The following is a 26,252-nucleotide window of genomic DNA, read 5'->3' on the forward strand; positions in this document are numbered from 1 at the left end:
CTTCCTATGTTTGAGACTGAAAGGAAAATTCAAAGGCTCAAGGCCGAACACTGTGAAAAGGCAAGGTCCCACCCAGCCGCTAAGACTAACAAGACCATAAAGATAAGGGAAAGGAGTGCCGGAGCCAGCCGGGGCTGTCAGGATTAGCTCATAAACCATCTGGCAAGAAGGCATCTCCCCCGGCTCACTCAGGGTCACACAGACTCTGATACGCCCCTGGCCTCTGGAATTCCGCTGCTCCGGCTGGTACGCGCGCGTACTATCTTGCTGCATTGTATGTTCAAATGAGCCAATCACTTGTGGCTGCACCAACTCTCCCCATCCCCCCCCAACCCTAACCCCATAAAAACCCCTTACTTCTGAGGGTCTGGGTCGACTTCTCTGTCTCCTGCATGAGATACGAGTCCACCCAGAGCTCTGCCATTAAAGTACCTCGTGTGTTTACACAAGACGCTTTTCTATCGTGTTTCCGAGGGACACCCTCATTCCTGTGACCTGAGGACCCGAGGGAGTTCCTCACGAGGGGGGTCCTACAATAACACACAGACATAACACATACACATAACATACATGCACAGACATAAGCTCAAACACAACACACACACACACAAACACAAATACAACACACACACACACACACACACACACACCTGGCTGCATGAACAAAAGTCATGAAAAAAGAGAAAACCTGTCCAGCTGACTCACTGAACTGTAAACAAAATGGAGGAGTGAGTCCCAGGGTTTGAGGATGTGAGCATGGATAACTGATAAAGACATCGTGGGTTTTTGTTTTGTTTTGTTTTTTAATTCACTGTTTTTTTTCTCTCTAATGAAGTGCTTTAATTTGCTGTGTGACAATATGGGAAAATAATGGCAAAGTAGAACCTACTCACTAACACAGTCTTACATAAAATAAAATTCTACTCTCCCGACCCTTTCCTCACCATCTTGCTTTTCACCATATGGCATTAGACCTAACAGTGAGTCCACTTCTTCCCCTTTCCTTCTGTAGCAAGAACAGCAAGTCACTCTGGTAGATCTCACTGCTCACTTGGCTGTGGGTTGCAGACTGGCTTCCTGCTGCCTCCACTTGAGCCCCACACAGCTGCAGCTTTGTGTTTACAACCCTCCAGGCTGCCATTCTGTGCTGTGGGCTCATGCACCGGAAGAAAGCTTCCATCACAACCTTCCTGTCCCAGCAGGAGAACTCACTTGCTTCCTCAGGGAACATTCGCTTGGCTCTTCCCACTCTTGCCTCACTCTGGAGTTTATCTCTCCCATCTTGAATTCTAGTAGTAAACACATGGCCAAATCCTCATGTGGAATCTTTGGAGAATCCTGTAAGCTATATCCCTAGTGGTTCTACTACTTCTCTGTGGAAAACTACAGTTTCTGTCGCCAGAATTGGTGCTAAGCAGAGAAATGGTATTATTTGTGCTTCTCCTGATGTTGTCTAGAAAGCATTGGGAAATAATCAGAAAAGAAAAAAAATAATTGAGTGAGTTAAACATTTTAAGTGGCCAGAGTGTTTCCTAGTAGAGTTTGAATGGAAATAAACAGGATATAAAATGCAAAAGGCTAATTACAAAATAATATAAGATAATTACTCTCATATCCCAAGATAAGAGCCAAACCACAAAAGAACTTGCAAAGGAGGTTAACCAAATGAATATTGGTGTCCTTATCTGAGCTCTCCTCTGCAGCCTAAGAAGGCAGTTAGAGGTAGAGTCAGAAGCCAGTATTAGAAAAGATCTTAGATAGACTTTATATGTATGGGTGTGTTTGATTTGTGCAGTGTTGTTGGTAATTTGTATGTATGAAATTTGTGTGATAGTATATGCGTGATTTATTTGTGACTGAGAGATATTTCTGTCTGGGGTTGTGCTCACGTATGTTTGATTTGTTGAGGTCTGTACATGTGTGATTATTTGTGTGTAATATTGTCTAATTGGATGTATTTGATTGGTGTGTGATCATGTGTGAGTGTATGTGATTTGTATATGTCATGTGCATATGATTGTCTTGTGAGTGTATGTGATTTGTATATGTCATGTGCATATGATTGTCTTGTGATCAAGTATATATATACATGACTACATGAATGTGATTGTATAAGTGTATGATTGTGCATATGTGGCTTTATTATGATTGTATATCACAATTTTGATACATATGTGTGAGACTGTGCATATGTGATTAAGAGTGACTGTATTTTACCTGCATGTGTAGATATGTGTGGATGCATACATATTTGTGTGATTTTGTGTATAGCTCCAAGGGTTTCTGTATGCCTGTGTATGTGTATTTGAGTATGTACATGTGTGATGCTGTGTGTAAATATATAGGCCATGTTATGATTATATATGAATGTGACTATATGTATGTAACCATATGTAAGATTGGGCATGAGTTCAAGTATTTGGGAAATCTATTTTCAGTGAAGAAGGGGTATAAAGAGTCCTCCTTAGTGAAATATCAAATGACAAAGAGAAGGCTTCTTGGAAATGTTGATATCATTTCTAGTTGCCTGGGTTACATAGTAAGGAAAAGAGCAGAAGTGATTAACTGGCCAGCCTAGAGCCACAGAACCAAAGTTATTCCTGTAACTTTGGGGCTTTTCCACCCCAGTTCCTGAAAATGACTTGGAGGCTATTATTTATTAATTAATGACTAGGCCTTAAGCTAGGCTTCTTTTATGACTAGTTCCTAACTTAATTATTCAGTTTATACTATTCTATGTCTGCCACATGACTAGTTTACCTTTCCTCAATTTCACACAATCTGACCTGACCTGAGCCCAGATGGGGAACGTTGGAGACTATTTCCCAGAGTCCTCTTTCTTGGTAGGCTCTACCACCCTCTAATCCTGCCTCAGCTTATTGGCCATTAGATTTTTTTTATTGACAGGTGATGCTTCCACATTGTACATAAGAGATTATTCCTACATATTCCTGGCTAAAATTATGGGCCATAAATGTGCATAACATGTTAGTATGTGACATTAAAGTGTTAGTAAGTGAACAAGCTTCTATTTACCTCAGATGACAGAAAAAAGGAATGAGCCCATTCTCTAACTAATTAATTGGGACTACTACAGACTCACAAGACAGAGGTTACTGACTGGACTACTAATGATCTGAAAACAGGTGCATCACAGAAAAATTACACCTAAATATAGGGGTGTGGGTGACCTTCCTAAAGCTATATAGCTAGAGTCTCCTCTTTGTTAATTATCCACTTGTTATTAATGTCAGTACCTCAGGAGACAGTGTGAAGCTCAGGGAAGATGACACACATATGCAAAGGGGTAAAGGGTGTGAGGGAAGGAGCGTCTAGAACCTCAAGTGAATCTCTAGTGGCCTTCTCCAATCCCCTTTCTATCCACTATAGGTTGTTTCAGCTACTCTGATTAAGACTGGCATAGTATGACTAGAGGAGAACATTTCACAAGTGTGCTTTCACAGACCAAGTGTGGGCTTTGGGGAGCTGTGCAGGTCAGATCTCTGTTGGTTCTGCCTGGTAAATAAGCCAAGGCACAGAGCAATAGTTGTGAGCTCTTCAGGTGACAGACAGCCAATCCTGGGGGGCCTTCTTCGAGCCTTGGAAAGCATCCAAAGAAGAGAGATTTTCAAGTTCAAATATGCCCTGAAGCCACAGAGGCGAGAAGTCAGCTAACACTGTGCAGTCAATAAACTCTTTCCAGTATTTGTCTCTCCCTTGATGGGCACAGAGATTGCATTTCCAGCACTAGGCCAGAGCTTCGAGCAAGGAACAAGACATTATTCATGCTGGTAACATGCTCTAACATCCAGGGAGAAGATTCTTTAAATGATGACCTCATTCTTGATTAGTCAAGTCATTTGGACATTGGACATTTAGGTTATAACTTCATTACGATTATTTTTTAACTTGTATACACTGAATGGTTTCCTTATAGTTTATTTTATGTGTAGAGTGTGTGTGTGTGTGTGTGTGTGTGTGTGTGTGTGTGTTTACATACACCATATGTTTGCAAGTCTATGCAGAGGCTGAAGGGCTTCAGATGCCCTAGGGTTACAGGTGGTTACCAGCTGCCTAGTTAAGATTCTGGGTACCAAACTCAAGTCTTCTGGAAGACAGAACATCAAGTATTCTTAACTGCTCAGCCATTTCTGCAGCCACAAACTGAATGATTTTTTTGTTATCAGAGTGAAAAAAACAAAACAAAACATTAAGCTTTGGCCTATGTATGACTTATATAATAGAAAGAACATTAAGCTTTGGCCTATGTATGACTTATATAATAGAAAGAACTAGAGAAATGAAATTCAATTTGTACACACAAAAGAATGGTATGATTTTCTGTGCTGCCTTGTTTTATGTCAACCTGACATTAGCTAGAGTCATTCTGGAAAAGGGAACCTCAATTGAGAAAATGCCCCCACAAGATTGGCTTGTGGGTAAGCCTATGGTGATTTTCCTAATTGATAATTGATGTTTTAGAGTTAACCTATTGTGGGTGGTGCCAACTTTTGGCAGGAAGTTCTGGAGTTTATAAGAAAGCAAGCCAGTTAAGCAACACTCCTTCATGGCCTCTGCCTTAGTTTCTGCACTCAGGTTCCTGCCCTTTGTGTTTCTATCCTGCCTTCCCTCAGTGACGGACTATGTAATAGAACCATAAATGAAATAAATCCTTTCTTCCCAAGTTGCTTTTGGTCAAAGTTTTTTTTGTTGTTGTTGTTTTCTTTTGTTTTTTGTTTTTTGTTTTGTTTTTGTTTTTGTTTTTTTTTTTTTTTTGGCTTTTTCGAGACAGGGTTTCTCTGTATAGCCCTGGCTGTCCTGGAACTCATTTTGTACGGTCAAAGTATTTTATCACAACAATAGAAACTAAGACATTTTCTGATTGTATATAAGGTTTTATATGTTTAAACAAATACTTTATATATTTAAATACTTAAATAGTTCTAATACTTTAAAGAACATAGAATTCAAGATAATTAGAAAAATTAATTAAAAGACTTACAAATGATATTTAGCACACATTATAGAACCAAACCTGAATACCTCTGTAGATTTTTTTGTGTGACATACTTGAAACAATGTTGTGTGTGTGTGTGTGTGTGTGTGTGTGCACATGTGCGTTGATTTACTACATTTGATATCGTGTCATATCTACTTCATAAGAATCTACACACACGTGCGCAGGAGTTATTAAATATTGTTTTAAAATAATGCTAAAGCTCAAATAAAAGTGTGTAATTTTCAGGATTCTTTGGCAAGTATCATTTTCAAAACAAGGAACAGACTTCAGGTTTTTTAATTTCAGCGGAGTGCTTGTTCAATGACTTATTCAGAGCAACATTCTGTGTGGAAAGCTGGGGGGAGAGTTGTTAATGGCAGACATAAAGTCTAAGCATAGTCCTTCCTTGGGAGCATGTTGTCTGACATTCTGATGACCCCAAGACTGAGCTCTCAAGGCTAATTAGGAAGAATTTCATTCAAGCAAGAGGACCAGGAAGGGCTACGGCTTAAGATTGGATGTACCACTTTGTACGGGGGCTAAAAGGAGGTCAGAGAGGCAGCCCATAGCCTGTATTTGTGATTTGACTCTTACCTTAAAATGTCAGGAAGCCATTTATGGATTTTTAAACCCAGAGCTTATGTAATCAACAGGAGCCTATAATTTATCATCCTCCTAGACCAAGAACAACAGAATTATGGAGATAAATCTGCTGTCCCAAATGGCATGCCTTATACAACCAAACGAGAAATGTTTTCTTTGCTCTTTGGTCCACGCAATCTTTGTTTCTGTCACTAAGTGGAAGATGCTGGTGGCTGACTGTGTTGTGTTACTATATAATGTTAATTCTTGAAAGCTTGAGCAGCCTGCTCATGCATGTGTGTTGGTGGTTTACTGAAATACAAAACAAGACAATGATATATACTTGGATGAGTATTGATTCTTCTCACACATCTGTAAGAACTGCACACATCTGTAAAAACCGCAGGTCCTGGGGTGATGGGGAGATGGCCTATGACATCTAGGGGCTCATTCTTGCTTTCCCAGGGGTTGACAGTAAAAGCAGCATTCAGTAAAATGGGACACCCATCTTTACTTTCCAATAGTTTTATGTAGTTTCCTTTAAGCTATTGTATTCATACTCCAATTGGTGGGAGGGGGAGTAAGGTGTTAATTACAGCTATAGGAGAGCAGTCATAAGTCCAAGAACTGGGTGATATTGACTTCTCTCTGTGTTTGCCTGTGAGAGAGCCCCTGCCCATGAAGCCAGTGTCATACCTCATCTGTTTTATAATGTCAGCCAGCTACCCGCCATATTCTCCTCCTCTTTGTTCTCCCTTTCCTTCTTTTCCCCCTTCCTCTTCCTGTCTTCCTTCCTGTCTCCTTTCCTCCCCTTTCTTCTCTCTCTGATAGCAAACATTAACAAATGGAGGAAATTCCATTTTATAAATGTGGATGATAAAGTAATTCATCACACATATTATTTTGTATGCATATATTTGCATAAACTTGATTTCCAATTTAAAACACACACACAATGTGATGTTGTATAATACAGAGATACTTTGAACACTACAGAAAAATTGCAATTTGGTAATAATTTCATTCTTGTAAAAAAAAAAAAACAAAAAACAAAACAAAACAAAACAAAAAAAAACAGCCCTGTATCCTGTATTTCCAGCTAATCTTAGTTGGGTCTCTTGCGAAGTAACTAGCCATAGATAGTTCATCAGCTGATTCAGAGGGTAGCTCTATTTTATTTGTCTCAGTAAAATATCAGAGCTGCCCAAGAACCTTGAAGGCAGTGTGCATGTGCGGGCACATGACTCCTCCCCAACCCTCTGGGGATGCCCTTTGTGATAACGCTCCTATTGGCAGCCTGTGGCTATCCTTGGAAAGGGCCCACGGGTACACAGTACCAACGCCACTCACAAAGAACACTCTTGCTGTTTCTTTGAAAATCCATAGAAGACATTACTGTAGCAGAAGGCTCAGTCTGACTTCTGTTAGGCTTTTGAGACTAGTGCAGGAAGCTTGTTTTTACTGCCATCTCCTGTTCAGGAGAGGAACTACAAACTCCAAATCAACTCTCCCTCCTTCCTTCCCTCCCTCCTTCCCCTCTCCCCTGAGTCCTCTAGCTCTTGCTGTCTCACCCTCTCCATCCTTCAATTTGAAGGCTTCATTTTAAAGAAAGATGGGAGACTTAAAGAATGGAGAAATTTCAATTTTTATAAATATGAACTATAAAATAAATTTTACATTCACCTTCTTTGAAACATGGTTTAAAATACTTTTTTTCATACTGTATTAGCTACAGTCCACTACCAACTGAGCTATCAAAGGCTCCAGCTGGTGAGATGGCTCAGCGGAGAAGAGCACTGACTGCTCTCCCGAAGGTCCTGAGTTCAAATCCCAGCAACCGCATGGCGGCTCACAACCATCTGTAATGAGATCTGACACCCTCACAGTGTACTCACATACATAAAATAAGTAAATACATCTTTAAAAGAATAATTTGTTTCATAGATACCTGATGAGTTTCTATCAGACACCAATGGCGACCATGCTAGGGTTAAAAATCTGAAGGAAATACAGCCACAGATAGATAGGTAGTTGATGAGGAAAGAATATTTAAGTGGCCTTTTTCTTTTTCTTTCTTTCTTTCTTTCTTTCTTTCTTTCTTTCTTTCTTTCTTTCTTTCTTTCTTTCTTTCTTTCTTTCTTTCTTTCTTTCTTTCTTTCTTTCTTTCTTTCTTTCTTTCTTTCTTTCTTTCTTTCTTTCTTTTTTTGAGACAGGGTTTCTCTGTGTAGCCCTGGCTGTCCTGGAACTCACTCTGTAGACCAGGCTGTCCTCGAACTCAGAAATCCGCCTGCCTCTGCCTCCCGAGTGCTGGGATTAAGGGCGTGCGCCACCACGCCTGGCTTTAAGTGGCCTTTTTCATAACTGTGTGCGCTTCTCTTCAGTACCCTTCTCAAGCTCAGTGAACAGTAGTATTTGGAAGGGTGGTTGCAATGCTTTTGCACATCAATAAACTCACCATAATGTTGTCATATTAAGTGCCATCTTTTTCTCTTGGCCTGCAAAGCACTACTTCCTCTTACCGTGATTTATAGCCTATGTGAGTAGCAAGCATCAGTCCTCTGAGACTGTCCTTAGTGCAGTTCTGCCATAGACTGAGGTATCCCATTATAAAATCAATATATTACATCCACCAATAACGACACTGATCTCAAGGAAAGCCTCCAAATGCTGTTTTTTTTTTTTCCCTCGAGCTCATGGTGATAGATCCATGAATTCAAAATTAGTTTTTGCCTGAATGCACAATTTACTATTATCATTGCATCCATAAGTGTTGCCAGATACCTTTTTGAACCAATGGAACCACGGCATTAATTTTCAAGACACTATTTGTCACTTAGACAAGCCTGTGGGGTGGAAAACAAAGCGGCATGGGACAGTTTGGTACCTCTGCTGTGATGGGCTTAAGTGACAGCAGGCTTGAGCATCGCTTTGGGGATTTTGATACATTGCTGGTGGGATTGCAAACTGGTACAACCACTCTGAAAATCACTCTGGCGGTTCCTCAGAAAATTGGACATAGCACTAACTGAAGACCTAGCAATACCACTCCTGGGCATATACCCAGATGATGCTCCAACATGTAATAAGGGCACATGCTCCACTATGTTCATAACAGCCATATTTATAATAGCCAGAAGCTGGAAAGAACCAAGATACCTCTCAACAAAGGAATGGATACAGAAAATATGGTACATTTACACAATGGAGTACTACTCAGTTATTTAAAATAATGACCTCATGAAATTCACAGGCAAATAGATGGATCTAGAAAATATCATCCTGAGTGAGGTAACTCAGTCACAAAAGAACACACATAGTATGTACTCCCTGATAAGTGAATATTAAACAAAGAGTGTGGAATACCCATGATACAACTCAAACCACATGAAACTCAAGAGAAAGAAAGGCCAAAGAACGGATGCTTCAGTCCTACTTAGAAGGGGAACAATATAATCAAGGGAAATAGAGGATGAGAAGAACTTGGGAGGAAGAGAGGAGGGGAAAAAGAGGAGCAGAATCAGGTATGGGAGGAGAAGGAGGAGATGTACAGAGGGTCAGGAAATTGAACAGAGGTCTGTAGCAATGGGGGACAGGGATCTGGGAGTAGAAATCAGAAAGCCCCAGATGCCAGGAAAGCAAGTGCCTCCCAGGACCCCACGGGGATGACACTAGCTGAAATAACCCACAAAGGGGAGGGAGAACCTGTCGAAACCGTATCCATAGTTTAGGCATGGCTTCCCTAGTTGAGGGATGGGGCCACCCACTCATCTCCAAATTTTAACCCAGAATTTCTCCTGTCTAAAGGAAATACATGGACAAAGATTGGAATAGATACTGAAGGAAAGGCCATCTAGAGACTGCCCCATCTGGGGATCCATCCCACATATAGACACCAAACCCAGACACTACTGCAAATGCCAGGAAGTGCGGGCTGACAGGAGTCCTATAGAGGAGCTGTCTCCTGAGAGACTTTGCCAGATCCTGACCAATACAGATGCAGATGCTCACAGCCGACCATAAGAGCAGGGACCCCAATGGACAAGTTAGGGGAAGGACTGATGAGCTGAAGGGGCCTTATCTGGCATCAATGGGAGGAGAGGACCTTGGTCCTGTGAAGGCTTGATGCTCCAGTGTAGGGGAATGCTAGGGAGGTGAGGGGGCAGTGGGTGGGTGAGGCACCTTCATAGAAGCAGGCTAAGGGGGGATGGTGTAGGGGGTTTGCAGAGGGGAAAGCAGGAAAGGGGATAACATTTGAAATGTAAACAAGCCAGGCAGTGGTGGTGCACACCTTTAATTCCAGCACTTGGGAGGCAGAGGCAGGCAGATTTCTGAGTTCGATGCCAGCCTGTTCTACAAAGTAAGTTCCAGGACAGCCAGGGCTACACAGAGAAACCCTGTCTCAAAAAAAACAAAAACAAACAAACAAACAAAAAACAACCAACCAAACAAAAATTAAATAAATAAAATATCTAATTTTTTAAAAAGGAAAAAAGAGACTCCTAATACATTCATAAAGAGTTTTGAGCTCATTCTCTGGTATTTAAAAGATAATAGAGTCCCTGGAACTCCGCTATAGAGTAAACCAGAGTAACCCATTAAAGCAACCAGGTTGAATGAGGCTCTTGCAATGGACTTTGGTTAACCACATGTAGCTCAAGGCCTATAATAGTTATTAACATAGCAGTATAGAAGCTTATGCCATAGAAATAGAACATGTCATTTCCATTTACATGTCTCTAATAGGGCATGAAATTTATAATAACTGCTCACACTTTCATGTTTGCTCATTAACCCACTACAAAATCCACTGAAATAAAAATAAAATGGCATTAGTATTATGGCCAATTTTAATTTTAGTTTTTCAGAAGGAAATTTTTTTTGCATCAACAAGTTAAGTGATGTGGCAAACCTATCACTTTCTTATGTTATTCTGAAGCAGTGGCCACTGTATTTTTTTTTTTAATAATTGGAATGGATTTTATTCCTAATATTGATGAGATGAAAAGGAAGTGACTTATTCATTGATTTTCTATAGTTAAATTTCATAACACAAAATGAAATTTCTACCCACCTGGCAATTTATTTTAGACCCTTATTCAATTTATCACATAGCTTTTGAGTTTTCTGCTTTGGCTGGTAGATTTGCTTTATATGGCATTTTTTACAGATGATTAAAGGTTATATTTGTTCATTAGGTAGCATATTTTATACAAGTATACTTAAGAATTTAAGATAAATAAACATTTTGCTTTCATCTGATGGGATGTAAATTCCTAGAGTTGTTTAGAAATTATATATTACCCTGAAAAAGGCTGACAAAGGAAAATGTGTTCATTCTGTATTCCATTTTGCCACCCTGTAAGAAGCTGCAGCATCTTGGACATCCCCATACAGGAAACAGTGTGATTTATATTCTCTCAAAAAATAAAACAATGCAAAAGGAATATAGGGGACTAGGGACCTTGAGCCATCAAATCACAAGGAGGAGTGTCATGAAAATCTCCACCAGGATATGTGTGTGACTCACTTTCTCTTAAGAACAACAGCTCTTAGAACTTTTTACATCCATTCTCAGATCACAAACATGACACTATGTAGTCACTTCGCTATTCTTTGGTATTTAGTTTTTTCTGGAGTTTCTGACACTCCTAACAATTACCAGTCACATTAGTAAAGTGACTGTAGTGTCTAACCCTGCACAGAATACTGCAACTGGCTGGTTCAGGATCCTGGGAGTCATTCAAAGCTGCGCAAGTCTCTGTAGCTCTCTCAGAGGAAAACTCCTTGGAGAGATATATACATACACACACACACACACACACACACACACACACACACACACACACACACACACACACACANATATATATATATATATATATATATATATATATATATGCTTCTGCCATGATAGATTTTTTTATTTTTTACATATTGATGACATTGTCCTCTTTCTCCAGGGTCACAAAATGGTGTTAACCATTTCGGATTTCTCTTCTCTTCAGTGCTATAGCCTCAACAGTGAGGCCTGTCACCTGCTCAGCTACAAAGATACTAAGACAAGTGTAGCTCGATCGTGAAAATAGCTGTCAAATGCCAACAAACAAACAAACAAACAAACAAAACACCTGCCTTGTTAACAATGACAAAAACGTAAAAAGTCAATTACAGTATGACAGGTGAACTACAAACAAAAGATGTCTTTATGCTTGAAATTTTTTCTAGATTAGATTGTCCCATTCTTTAAGGTTTTTTAACAGTGAGAATAGGTTGGTAACACACATTTTAATGTCTCAAACTGAGGATGGTGAAGCAGAAGGCTTGTGAGTTCAATCCTAGTAGCAAGTCACATGTTAAAAGGATTAACTGAAGTTCAATAATTGACAACAAATTATTAAATTCATTAATATATATGTGTATGCATAAAATTATATTTAATTCTTCGCTTGAGGTCATCTTAATATTTTTTCTAAGATAGATAATAAAAAGTTTTAGACATTCTTTGGAATATGCTACAAATTCCTATTATTATTAAGTTACTGATTTTTCTCAAATAACATATGTATTATTTTCAAAAATATCTTCCACTGAAATAAAAGTTCATAGTAAACACAGTTTGATGTACTGGGGTAAAAGACTACTCTATAACTTCAGTGTAGTGCTGAGCCATTGATTGGCAGCTTTTAGCAGCAGAACTGACTTGGGAACCAGGACATGCTCTACTAAAAGGAACTTTCAAATGGAGAAAAGATGGCACCCCAAATTTGACTGATTTTTCTTCTTTGATGCTAGATGAAAGTGAAATCCTTTATTATTTATTTATTATTTGTTTAGAAGAAAATGTACTCATCTCTTAAGGCCTTACAGGTAGTCATTTGTCTTTCTGAAGGCAGAGAACACCAATCTACAATAGAATAACTGCCTCTTCTTGGAGCATCTCCTGTATCAATGCTCAGGGATAAAACAAGAGAGGAATAAAAGGAAGGAGGACAGAAAGAGGAAGGGAGGGAGGTTACCATCAGAATTACAAGGTGTATCCAGTTCAATATTAACTGATGGTTTTGTTTGTTTGTTAGTTTATTTGGTTTCTTTTGTCTTTCTTCAGTCAAGTACTTGGTGAATGTTTTATATTTCAAAAAACAACCACTTCAGGGGCTGGAGTTGGTTCAGCAGATAAGAGGAATAGATGCTCTTCCAGAGGTCCAGAGTTCAATTCCCAGCAACCACATGGTGGCTCACAATTATCTACAAGAGGATCAAATCCCTCTTCTGGCCTGCAGATGTATATGCAGCAAAGCACTCAGGCATTAAATGAATAGATTACTTAATTTAAAAAAAACTGTTACTCATCTGCTCCTTGGGAGAGGGAATGGATTTCTGTTCTGCACCCGCCTCCTCCTCTTCCTCTTCTTGACATCTCCATCTTCTCTGTCTGTTTCTGCATCTCCTGCATTGCTCTTGCTCTTCTCATTATACTGGATCTTACCTGAAATTGTGCAAGCACCATCAACTTCTTTTGTGTAGCATTATTGGTAGAGTGTTCAAAGGAATGGAAAATTTCCCCTTGGTTATAAAAGCAGTAGCTGTCCTCCAGCTCGTAATCAACCTCTTGGTGAAATGAATGTTTCTTGGAGAAGAACAACTCTACCTTACATTTCTTTTCAGGCTGGATTCATTGTTTTAGAGCCCCTCCCCCCAGCCCTAAATCTTAGATTAGATTAAGTTAGAATGAAAGCATAAGTAGCCATTGTTTTACTCTGGGAGAGCATTTTATTTTCAAAGATTAGAGATCTGTAAAGTTTTGATGCCATAAGCCCAGCACTCTCTAAGCTCCTCAATTATAGCTACAACATTTTCTAAGTATTTCACTTGTTAATATGTAAATCTTTTCTTCCATAAACCTCAGTTGTCATATAAAGTTTTGGGCCATCTGTCTTCTTTTATAAACACCTCAATAAACTGCAAGTGCTTTTGAGCTATAGGTTACTAAATGGAGCCAAAATGAGGGACAAAACCATACCATTAGAAAGCATGAATGTTTCTGTGTCTGTGTGTGTACCTGTATATGTGTCTAGATAATAATTTATGGGAATAATCTTAGTCTAAACCTGCAGGTAGAGTCTTAAGCCACGTGATGTAAGCTAATATCAAACGTTTGACTGTTGTGTGGCCTGACTGCAGAGTTGGCCCATAAAGTGGCTCACTAGTAGCTTAAATAGCTATGGGCAATGACTATGTGCAATGATTAGCAGATGACTTACATGTGTAAATGGGTTAAATAGCCCTGCCATGATCTAGGCTGCATTCCAGGGGCAAAGACAGGTTTCCCCATTCACAATGAAATCTGGATGGTAGTGATGTGTGCTCTGCATACTAGAGAGATCTGAGACTATATAAGATGCTGATTGCGTTAGGTTTGGACTGAAAATCTCAGTAGGGGAAATTAGAACTTAGTTATATTAGAAGGTATAAAAAGTCGTGATGTATGTAGACAATCTCTTTATCAGATGATATTTTCACTACAAACTTGAAAAGAACCTTGAAGTAAACAATAGTATGGAAGATCTTATCATAAGCACAAAATGATCTATTTCACCAGATCTGCTATTCCAGTAATGGGATATACAGACACACTTATTCCTCATAGAGACATTACTGACCAAGGCTCTGATGGAGGCTTTAGCTGCTATTTCATGTGTTAAAAACTTATTTCCCATGTAATTCCCCCAAGGGTTTCTGCTTTCTGGTAAATAAGGTTAAAATGTAACTTACATTTATCTAATATATATACACATATATCCTCAATTCAAATCACACAAACAAAGCCAAAGCTTTCTGAAATGGGTCTAAGAGAGTCACAGGTAAGATGGAGGCTTTACCTGCTATTTTATGTGATAAAAACTTATTCCCCAAGTAGCTTCAATTCAAGTAACACAACACAAAACTAAAGCTTTCTGAAATGGGTCTGAGAGAGTCACAGCCCCCTGAGTGAGAATTATTGTCTCAATGTGGAGTGGAGCTGGGCTTGGAATCCAGGTCTTAAACTGTGTTATCTGAATAGAATTGGAAGATGTGCTGAGCTCATCTTGGTGAGTTTGAGTATCTTTGGTGATTAAAAGAACAATGCACAATAATTAGACATCTACTTTATTTATTTATTTTCTGACAACCCAAAATGCTTAAAAGTACAGAAAACAGTGTAAGTGTTGAACCCAAACGTAGGAAATGGAGAGGATGAAAAAGGATTCAAGATCTAGGTACAATTCCCAGTCTCGCAAACAGTGAGCCCTGATCTGATGTAAAGTTAATACAGGAGAAAATACCTGAGCGGAAGGGTGGAGGTAGATCACTGTGCATCCAATAGCAGAGACAGATTTGCCTGTGTGGTGCTGAGGAGAGGCTAAAGGGCAATAGATTAGAAATTCCTAAGTGGTATCAGATTGCAGAGGGCTTCTGAAGCAATGTGGGCATTGTGTTACATTACATGTGTTATCATCGGAGACATTTAAACAGCAGGTAAACTGACAGTAATCTAGGAAATTTAGTCTGACACAGATTCCAAGATAGTTTAGAGTATAGATATTTTGGGAACCAGTAAGGAGATTTCAGAGATATGAACAAGGCAAATAGGAGACTTTTGCAACGTAAAAATTCTAATAGGGCTATACATATACAGAAAGGGAGGAAACAATGGGCTGAAAATGTCCAAGATTTTTCCAAGAAAATGGAAGTGATAGTCCTGCTGTTCATTGGGAGGCCAGGGCTGGAGGGGAGCTGGCGATTGGTGCAGGACATTAGAGTGCTGGTCTTTTCTTCCCAAGGCATGAGAATGACCCAGTGTGCAGAAGGCAACCAAGTGTGCAGAAGGCACTGAGACTCAGGACCAAACAAGAGCACATGGAGAGAACAGAGCTTCAGATCCTGTTTGGGACTCAAAAAGGAGACGATATTAGAAGTCAGGGACTGTTGCCCTGTGAGGAATATACAGGAACAAAGAGAGAGCAATCAGGGCAGGTTGGAGAGAGATGTCATAGATGGGAAGAGGAAAGAGAAATGTAGTCAGTGACACTAAACATGGAAGGGAAATAGAAGTAAGGGTCAGTGCACATGTGTATGCAAATGTAAACGTGTGCAGTACACGTATGTGCATTTGGGTGCTTAGCGGTAATGAAAGTCAATGTCCACCAGGAGTGTACATTATGCAGGTGTGATGATTATCCCCAATTTTCAAATTGATGAGATCTGGATTCACCTTGGAGACAAGTCTCTGGGCATAATAGTGGATAATGTTGTTCATTGGGTTAATGGAGGTGAGAAGATCCCTTCCCCTTGGGTAGTACCAATGCCTAGGATAGGATACAGGACTTTATAGAAGGGAAAAGGTGAGTACAATATTCATCACTCTCTAGTTCTTGACTGTGGGCTCAATGTGATTAGCTGCCTCCAGCTTTCTAGACAGTGGCTTCTTCTACTTCTCTCAACTGTTATAATATTTTATCTCAGCAAAGGAAAGCAATATACCAATATTTTCATCCCATAATTTGTATTCATTGTTTTCTTCAATCCTTAGAAACTATATCCTGGAAAACAGTGTCTTTTACTTATTACTATTTTCATGGATGAATAAGCATGTGGTGAATGGAAGAAATACAATCTGAAATGTATTTGAATTTCTGAGTGGCTTCCATAGACTCAGGATCTCCTCCACTGTGCCACCAACTGTATAGCATCTTTAGGCCGTTTCTTTCCCAGGGTCACACAAGAAAGTGTGAACCCAAAGAATGGCAGTGTGTTGGGCTTCTCTTTCTAATGAATTTCCAAACTTCCACTATATGACTCTAGACATAGCAATGGCCTTCATGGTATGCAAAGGTCTTTGGAGTCTGGGTACTCTGTGCCTTTACCACACAGCCTTCACATTATGGTATGTGCTGTGCATACAGTGTGCTCTTGGAAGACTCATCGACTGCTTTCATGCATCAAAGGCCTGATTGCTGTGTAGAGTCTGGGCTCCTTGAGAAAGCCAAGTTTCTTTTGGCACAAGTGGAGCATTGTGGTCACTCTACTCAGTCAAGTTAGTTTTGCACAATAGGTATATATAGAATAAGCAAAAGATTGCAAACATTTTAGAAGTTAATTATAAAATTCTAAATGAACAAGAACCTGAGTTAGATGGCAAAATGGGAAAGGTAATTGCTTGCAAACATGCAACTGATACCTAATTCCTATAAGTTGTTCTATAGCTTCCACTCAAATATATGCTATGGCATTTGCATGGTCAACATACATACTCTCACACACACATATATACACATATGCAGGCACACATACAAACACAAAAATCTATCAGTCAGCTGATAGAAAGCAAATGGAGAGAAGTTGAAAATCTGTTGTATTGGTAAATACCCTCATAGAAAGGAGGAGGGTGGGAGGAAGAGGGGAAGAGAAGAAAGGAAAAGATTGAGACTGGAGGAAGAATCAAAAGGAGGGAAGGAAGAAGAAAGGAGGAAGAGAAGAAATAGAAAGGGAGAGGAGGAATTTGGAAATGGTAGAGAGGACATTTTGAGACCATGGAACCCTAGGAACTACAACTGAAAATGAATGACCAGGCACTGGCAGAGCTGCCTACAGCCATCCATTGGATAGAGCACAGGGTCCCCAATGAAGGAGCTAGAGAAAGTACTCAGGGAGCTGAAGGGGTTTGCAGCCCCCTAAGAGGAACAACAATATGAACTAGCCAGTATCTCCAGAGCTCCGAGGGACTAAATCACCAATCAAAGAAAACACATGGTGGGACTCATGGCTCTAGCTGTATATGTAGCAGAGGATGGCCTAGTCAGTCATCAATGGGAGGAGACGCCCTTGGTCCTGTGAAGGTTCTATGCCCCAGTGTAGGGGAATGCCAGGGTCAGGAAGCAGGAGTGGGTAGGTTGGTGAGCAGGTGGAGGGGGGGAAGGGAAAGGGGGAGTTGGAGGGGAAACTAGGAAAGGGGATAACATTTGAAATGTAAATGAAGAAAATATCTAATAAAAAATGAATAATCCATCACAGAGTCACTTTTCTCCTGAATGTAGTGTTTTTCTTCCATGGAAACTAATACTAATGTGATCATTTTTGCATGGAAATAAGGCCTGTGCTTGAAGGGATTCTCGTCTACTCCCACTTCATCTGTGACCGAAGTGCCTTGAAGAATGAGTCGTTATGAAAACGTTTATCCCCAGGATGGTTATTAGCCAACACCAAGGACATTTTGCACATTCACGAGTCGCCAAACACCGGGGAAGGCAGAGCTCTGGTCCACAGCAGCTAATATTTTTGTCTCCCTCTTGTTCACAGAACCTAAAGTAAGCTGCAAGCTAGGCCGGTCTGCATCTACATCAGGAGTCCCTCCTCCTTCAGTCACTCCTCTCAGGCAAGCCAGTGATCTGCAACAGAGCCAGGTACCATCATCGTTAGCCAATCGTGATTGACTTCCTGTGGTGCAACATCCCCAAAGCTTGCCACCTGTCTGTCCTGTGTTGCTGTAGACAATGTTTGCGTTTGCTTTGGTTTCTCTCTGTGTGTATGGGTAGGGGAGGAGTTCCACATCTGTGTTTTCATCTCCAAGAGAATGTCTTTCTTCTTTGTGACTTGGTGATACTTTCTTTGCTGTTTGTTACCGAATCTTTTTTTTGTCTCTGGTTTCCATCATTCTGAAATATAAATGTTGTAAATGTACTGTATGTATGGGAATAGTGGCTATTTAAAAAAAAAATTCATTCTCTTTTCCATGTTCTGTGTACTTTTATACTGTCTTTGAAAATTTATCAACATTTGATAAATTTATCTACTTTTTGTGTAAATTTCTTTCTAAATGTTTTGTCCACAATATTTGCACAGATGTTGTCAATGAATCTGTACATACATTTTAACTCTTATCCTGCTATACTGTAATATTTGTGGTAATTTACTTAAATTTTATTTAGCTTCAAGCATGATTGTAAGACAATGTCAGTGTTGATGTTCTTATAAATATTCATCTATCTATTGACTCCTTGAATTGAATGTGGCAGCTAGTCTTTATCCATTCTTAGGCCATAGAGACAAATTAGCCAACCAGATAATTTAGATATTTACGAACAGCTGTAGATTAATAAGGCAAGCTTATAAATAAATGGCATTTCTCTCTCTTAAGCCAACAATATCAGGAATATTCTCAGAAAAGAGAATGTAAATGTCTGTGCATGGCAATGAGATCTTCATTATCACTTGAAGAAAAGAGATAAGAAATAAAGGCATAAGCTAAACTACCATTTATTCCTTTATAGTATACTATGTTGTTTCAATGTTCATTTGGGTGCATGGCTCTGAATGGGAATTTAGGACAAGGAAAACCACTACATGTAAATATCATTTTGTAACTCAACCAATAAGAACCAAATACCTTAACTTAGTTGGTGAGGTTTAGTTATTGTTGCCATGATGTATTATGGGTATTAAGCAGGATAATAGGATTTTAGAATAGTTGTTCCACTTTCCAGCTCTTGTGTCTCCCTCTATGATGCTCTACTGAAACAGGATTTTATAAAACCAATACAAGATCTTCTAAGAAACTGCTCAGCATTGATCATCCAAGTACACATTCACCAATATGGTAAATGTCAGGATCTTTTAAAAACCATAACTAAGCAGAAAAATCTACATTTTGTAATGAGAAACATTGTGCGTCTCAGTATTTTTGCCCTACTAAACTATGCACAGTCTTTAATTTATGTGTATATGAATATCTGCAAACACTTGACTTTCTCAGGTGCATCTCAAGTGCAATTTAGGATTTCTTAATTTAAACTACCAAAGGCCTTTGTAAGAAAATGTAGCCATCCTAACTACTTCAAGGATCACAGCATAAGTTGTCAGGGGACACTTGCCTCTGAGTCACAGTGACAAAAGGACCCTTTCTCTACTATCTCTCAAGTATTGAAAAACTGTTAAAGAGTGCAATATTGAAATTAATCTCTTCCAACACAGAATTAGGAAATCTCTAGAACCCACTGGTCAGGTTACTTAGCCTGACTGATTGTGTGTTTAAGGTTATATAGCGTGGAAACAGAGGGATGACCAAACCAGAGCAGGTAGCGCTCCACCCCAAGCTGACCTCTTACTGACCACCGAGCTTCCCCACAGAAGAGATCCCTGTAAGCCATGCCGGAGATTTGGCCAGTAGCATATGCCATTCATGTTAGTATGCCTTGAGGTCAGCCCAGCACGTATTCATTACAGAAAAGCCCCAAAAGAGGGGACATCAAAACAGCCACAAAGATCATTACACAAAGTCAGTTCATGTTGGGGAATTATTTCTTCTGAACTAATTTCCAGCTGAAAAATAAATTGTATTTGCAAAGAGTATTTTCCATAAATAATGTTTATTTCCATGAAATTTGCTGAAGATTATATCTAGCTTCGTGCAGTATGGAATAAATTAATGTTAGTAATAAGACTACCGGCGACTAAATTAACCTATAGCTATACATTATGATGATGCTGCATTAGTATAATGCAAGTATGAAAGTCCCCGATACTTTCTATGTGCTCTCAATAGTCCTGTCCTATTGGTTAAATAAATGCAAGGCTTGAGTTTTCTGTAAGGCATTCTCTTCTCTTTAATTAAAGCCAGAGTTAAATAAGTGAAAGATTACTTTTCAGTGCCAGCTGGATGTCGAAAGGTTGGAATTATTTGATTTCTGTGTTCATGCAAGGGATTCAGATAGCAGGGGTTCTGGTTACATTTTATAAACAATGGTGCCAACAGAATATTTTGGCATATTATTTAGATTTACATGGTCATGAAATTCGTATGCTTTGAGGACCAGATATTTAGAGGTCACTTTTTAATTCTAACAGTCTCCTAACCAGCACCTCGGGAAATCTGTTACCGAGCAGAAACTACACACTCATACCTGTTCCCAACACACTTGTCATCTATCACTACCAGGAATGAGGCAGACTGATGAAATTTACAACTCTCTCTAAGAAGATTCAAACCCATGGAGTGGCAATTAGGTCAAAGGACACTGAGGGTGTCTGCTAGCTGGCTCTACAGTCCTCAGTACCTGGAGGTGTCCTTTATACCCTTATCAGAAGTCAAAACTAAGCCAATGAAAAAATTATAAAGTAGCTGAAGAATATTCTTTAGCGTGTGAAAGGCACAGATGTTATAGGAGGACCCGAGGTGACATTTTCACAGTGATGATCCCGTGCTGTTTATTGTCATCTCTGCTTTTTGCCTGTAGGATGTACAAAGACATAGGTGAAGCCTTCCTGTACTGTGCCATATCAAACAGGTGCTCTTACTACCCCATGTGGCAAATGAGAATGCCAGTGTGAGGTTGCTGACACAAGCTGTCCAACATGTCTTGCTTATGGAATGCTAGAAGTTATGAACTGAAACGCTTAAATGTGTCACTCTTCTTTTTTCCAGTGAGCCTGTTTTCTTATCTGTAGAGTATGAGAAGCATTATTTGTTTAGTAGTATTGTTGAGAATCAGTGTGATTATAAATATATAAGATTTATATAATATAATATAATATACATTTATATTATATATAATTATATTATATAAATTTTATATAATTTCAAATTTAAAATATTAATTATATTATTATAATTGATATAATATTATAATGTATTAAATATAAATATATTTGTACATATGAAAAGGATTAGGGAGAATATTAATTTTTTCTCTTCTTGCCATACATCATTTTACTCTATCAAATACTCAAATTTTTCTGATTGCTGGAAAATTTTGAGAGGAGACTTCTGGCCACTGATGTAACAAAGCAGTTGGACGCCGCAGATGGGTGACTTGGTTCACCCAAGTATTACCAACCCTATGTAATCCTGTGAGAAATTAAACACTCAGAATTTGCTAGGGTAGTGACGTTTTCTTGTCCTGTACTTATCATGTGCGGTTTGGATACAATGTAAGTGGAAATTGACTACAAGTGTCATTTCAGCTCCCCTGTCATCTATTGTTATTTATTGTCCTATCTAGATTAAATGACAAATGAATGCAATGGAAATTCTACAGCTATCTAGGATGCTATCATCCCTTGTGGTTAGGAGAAAGAAGATGCTCTGGTCAGAATGGTCAGAACATGCTTTAAGATGTAACACTCCTCTGTTTCAAATACATTGTTCTCTTTACACTCTGTGGAATACACCTTTAACAACTGAAAAGAATGGGGCTTCAACAAGTCTGCTTGGAGAACCTTAACAAATAAAGTGGATCCATGGCTCCCCCTAGCAACCAAAATGTATACTACAACCAGCTCTTTAAAGGTAGGGTGGCTTTAAATAGTAGACCTTCTGAGTGAGGAAAAATAAGGAACTGCACCCAATGCCCCCTGCGTGCTGCACATTTTTATGGATAGATGAAGCTGACTGCATTGGGATATGTGACTTCTTCCCTTCATTTAATTATCTCTATTCACCCTGAGTCTTGAGAAAAAAAATGCACTTCTTTAATTAAATTAAAGTGCAGGGGTGGGGGGCTTAATTCAATAAATGGAAAAATAACTTCTTGAATTTTTTTCTGCTGTCAATGTCATGGAAATGAGTAGCTTGAGAATGTTTCAAAAGGAAGAAGAAGATGATGAAGAAGCTCTTTCTAGCTAGTGGGTAAGCTTCCCTCCGACTTAGGTGACCAGTGGAATATGAAGAAATGTGTGAACATAACACTAGCTCACAGTTGTTCTGCACTTTATTCCAGGGCCTCCCAACTTTCCTAATGCTGTGACCCTTTCGTACAGTTCCTCGGGTTGTGGTGACCTCCGACCATAAAATTATTCTGCTAGTACTTTATAACTATAGTTTTGCTGCTTGTTAGAAATTGTAATGTAAATATCTGATATGCAGGACATCTGATTTGCGACCCCCCAAAGAAGTTGAGACCCACCAGTTGAGAACCTCTGCCTCATTTGAATAATATGGCCCCGTGGTGCATGCTTTTCTGAAGAAACCCTAAGGGGCGTTAGTCATTCCCTTCTATTCTGTGCGATACATAAATGTTACCCCTCAGGTTGAACCACCTTGCTAAGGAAAGCAGATAACTTAAGCACCACTCATGATCCTCCTGCAACTGCCACAGCTCTCGGGATTCTGCATTACCATGTTCATATCCTATCTACTTTGTGCTCTTAATATCCTATCTATTAAGAAGTCATAGTATGTCTATTAGTGAGGAAGCTGAAGCCAGAGTGTCTCTGTCCGTTCAAGTCCAACACCAGTCACATGGTGCTAAGGTGTAAGCCCAGATTGTCCTATTAAAGCCATGCCTTACACAAAGCTGCCTTCTTCACACTTATATTCTCAATTGCTCTCCACATTCTCTTTTGCTCATTGGCTTATTAAACATGCAGATTTTCTTGGGTGTTATATTTGTGTTCATCATTCTTAAATGAAATTTGCATAGGGGAGCATGTATTGCAGCAGGAACTCCAACTAAGCAGTGTCCTGCCTATGACTAGTGTCCCCAAGGGTGAAATGAGGTTATCAATGTGACTCTATCTCTGTCATATGTCTCTCAGCTTCCACTCTTGTGTTTTCCATTGAAAGAACTCAGGAGAGAAAAAAAGAGCAGAATTGCAGAATTGTTTTTTTTTTTTTTTTTTTTAAGAGGAAAGGTATGGAAGTATATGATGAACAAAGAGACCATGCTCTCCACTTATATTTCAGGCTGGTGCATTAGGGACTCTTGAATCATTGTGATAAAATACCGTAACCAAAGCAACTAACAGAAGGGGGGTTTACTTGGGCTTATGGTCCTCGAGGGATAAGAGTCCATTATGACAAGGAAGCCTGGCAGTCAGTTGTCAGTCAGGTGAGAACGCTAAGTGTTCACATACTAAACTGCAAGCAAGAAGCAGAGAGAATCAACTGGGAATGACTGAATCTTCAGTCTGTTTCCACTCCCATGCTGCTGTCAGCAAGGCCACATCTATAAAACCTGTTCAAACAGTGCCACCCACTGGAAACCAAATATTCAAATGCCAGAGTCTCTGAGAACTCTAAAACCACTACAGCTGGCTCCATACAGCTCTTAAAGTCTCTAGAGCATGCGATTTTTCTTTGGAGTACTTTTCCTGTCCGAGAAGCTGGTAGACCCTTTTAAACTGACTCTTACTGAGGGACATAATGATGCCCTTCAAATAAAAAAGCCCTTGGCTAGAGAGTAATCATGTAAGGTTTAGGTAGCTACATGTTAGTGGACTTTTAGAGGTTCAAAAGTTCACTATGTCACGCCTCTGTCCCAAGGCCAGAGATATGATTTAAATCCCATTCTATTGAACAATAATCAGAGTTCTATAGGTTTAGTAGTTAGTTTTAAAACCTTCTGATTTTAAGGATAGCCCCAGGGATCTCCAAGCCTGGATGAATTGACTTTGGGATCAGCTTCAGTGAGGCAGCACAACTTTATTCTCTGTGAACACGGGTTATGGAGAACTTGGGGAGTAGATTGGGACTTCAAGGTTGATATCCATCATTGGCTAGAGTGGGAATGCTTCATTTACATGATAAGAACATGCCAGGCAGGCTCTTACCAGGAGACAGGAGGTAAATCTGTCTATAGGCTGTGTGGATTTCCTCAGATCTTTTGGGGGGGGCAGTTACAGGCTGGAAGGGCTGATTGGTCATAATACACTACCTAATTATCTATCATACAGCAGGCAGGGCTGAGCAGGTCTTCCATGCTGAACCATGCAGCCCTTGCAGGAAGCGCTGTGCAGGGTCATCCTCTAGCTAGGGAAGGTCAGACACCTGTGCTTAGAGACACTCTGCAGATAAGATCAGGCAAAGTGCAAGTCCTGCTGAGAAAGAGAGGCCTTCATTTTGTACCAAGCCCAGAGAACTTATCCAGACATGTTGAACTATGTATGACCTTAATAGCAGGGTCCAGAACAGTGTGAGGAGAAACTTCTGACCATGTTGAAACAATACCTAAGTGCTCAGTGTGTTTACACGTACATGTGTATGAGTATGCATAAATGTGCATGTGCTGCTATGACTGTGCATAAGTGTGTGTGTATATATACATATATACATACACATATACTTATACATGCATGTGAGTGTGCATGCCTCTGAAGATTAGGCCTTGAACAAACCTAATAAATTGTACATTCTGAAAATAAGGTGTAGCCCTTAACAAACGTCTGGGCCTGAAAGTATCAGCTGCAGGAACTTTGGGTGTAGATTTAGCCAACAGCACACAACAGACATTAATATATTCACTATGGCTTACCTGGCTTCTGGATTTCTACAGCAATCCCATAAACAGACACTTTAAAGGGAGAAAAAAAAAAAATAACCACACTGTCAGTTCAAAGCATTTGTTTTTGTGAAGCAAAGTCTGCATTTGAGCTGGTTAATAATCCCGGTTGTCTGCTATTTTGACAGGGATGGTATTTGGTATTTGAAATGCTGCATTTAATGGCTCTCCTCCTAGAAAATGAGGAAGTCATTTGAAGGACCAAAGAGTGTCAAGAGTGATCCTACCTGACATAGTCAACTTTGCATATGAAAGGAAAAAAGGCTTTCCAGGAGAAGCTCAGAGAGACAACAGTTGCTTATCTTTCAAGTGCACTCTGGGTAGATCCCCAGTGTGTGCAGTTTACCAACAAAATACTAAATAATGAAACAAGGTGCCCTTGGGGAGTCCAAACACCAGCACAGGATCTTGGTGTCGCCAAGCCTAGGGAATCCCCAAGTGTTTTAAGTTCTGAATTCTTACAAAGTAAGGTGATGAATTTGAAAGCAATTCTCAGAGTAGTTTTAGAAAGCTGCAATGTTCTTTTTTCCATTGTTCATGTGTTCATCATGTCCCTCCTTTGATCATTTTGTTTGAGCACAGAGAGGCAGAGAGACAGGCCTCTTATTTCTTAGCACTGGCATGCATCAAGAGAGCAAAGCACTGGGCAGAAGATCAGAAGAGAGACAAACCATGCCACCCGTTTTACACTTTGAGTTTCTTTTTCTTGAATCCAGATGTATTTTAGAAGACAACTGTGCAGTTTTATATCAGGACCATTGCCTCGAGCCCATTTTTTTTTTTTTTTTAACAACTCCAATTTCTATCCCAGGTCTATTTTTCACAGCTATAAAAGAGTGATTGTATGTGCCCTTCCCTGTGTTATGTGCCCTTCTGTACAGTTGTTATATTGCTCTACACATTTCAAAGCCCTGGTGAGTTAGTTGGTCCTGGTCTTGTTCAGTTAAGTCAGCCACCATCATATCCTTTAACTACTCTGTGTTCTCACTCCACACTCCCCACCAGGGAGTCCTTCTCACTCCTTAGTGCTCTTGGGGTGTTTACAAAGATTGCCTAGGCCTCACTTCTTCTGGCAACCTCCTTTAAGTGTGTTCACATAACAATTCGACCTTTGGTCTGAGTCAAGTTCAATGTGCTGTTGAGGAAGCTGTACCACATGCTCTTTCCTCTTTTTCTTTTTCATGATCATAAATGGCTCTGCAGTGAACTTTGGTTAGAGAAAGATTGTACTCAGGATCATGGATGTGTCTTCTGAAGAGGTTTGTCACTTAAGAGAGCAATTCTTGGATCCTGAAGAAAAACTCACACTTCTTTGTGTCCCTCTCTCCCTCTCCCTCTCCCTCTCCCTCTCCCTCTCCCTC

The 26,252-nt window shown here is 39.6% G+C and overlaps 1 protein-coding gene across 4 annotated transcripts in view; it reads left to right on the plus strand.

The window, feature by feature from the left end:
- Nyap2 (neuronal tyrosine-phosphorylated phosphoinositide-3-kinase adaptor 2) overlaps positions 1-26,252 on the plus strand; it is a 262,643-nt gene that overhangs the window by 201,151 nt on the left and 35,240 nt on the right. For 2 of the 4 annotated variants that reach the window (XM_021198359.2, XM_021198358.2), the window contains exon 7: positions 17,918-20,054. In XM_021198359.2, coding sequence (XP_021054018.1) covers positions 17,918-18,051 — 134 coding nt within the window. In that variant the 3' untranslated portion in view covers positions 18,052-20,054. Of the gene's footprint in view, positions 1-17,917; positions 20,055-26,252 lie in introns of those variants that run through there. The other 2 variants (XM_029539146.1, XM_021198357.2) reach the window with 1 other exon arrangement.

The sequence above is a fragment of the Mus pahari genome, chromosome 5, assembly GCF_900095145.1.
Source record: "Mus pahari chromosome 5, PAHARI_EIJ_v1.1, whole genome shotgun sequence".
Classification (NCBI taxonomy): domain Eukaryota; kingdom Metazoa; phylum Chordata; class Mammalia; order Rodentia; family Muridae; genus Mus; species Mus pahari.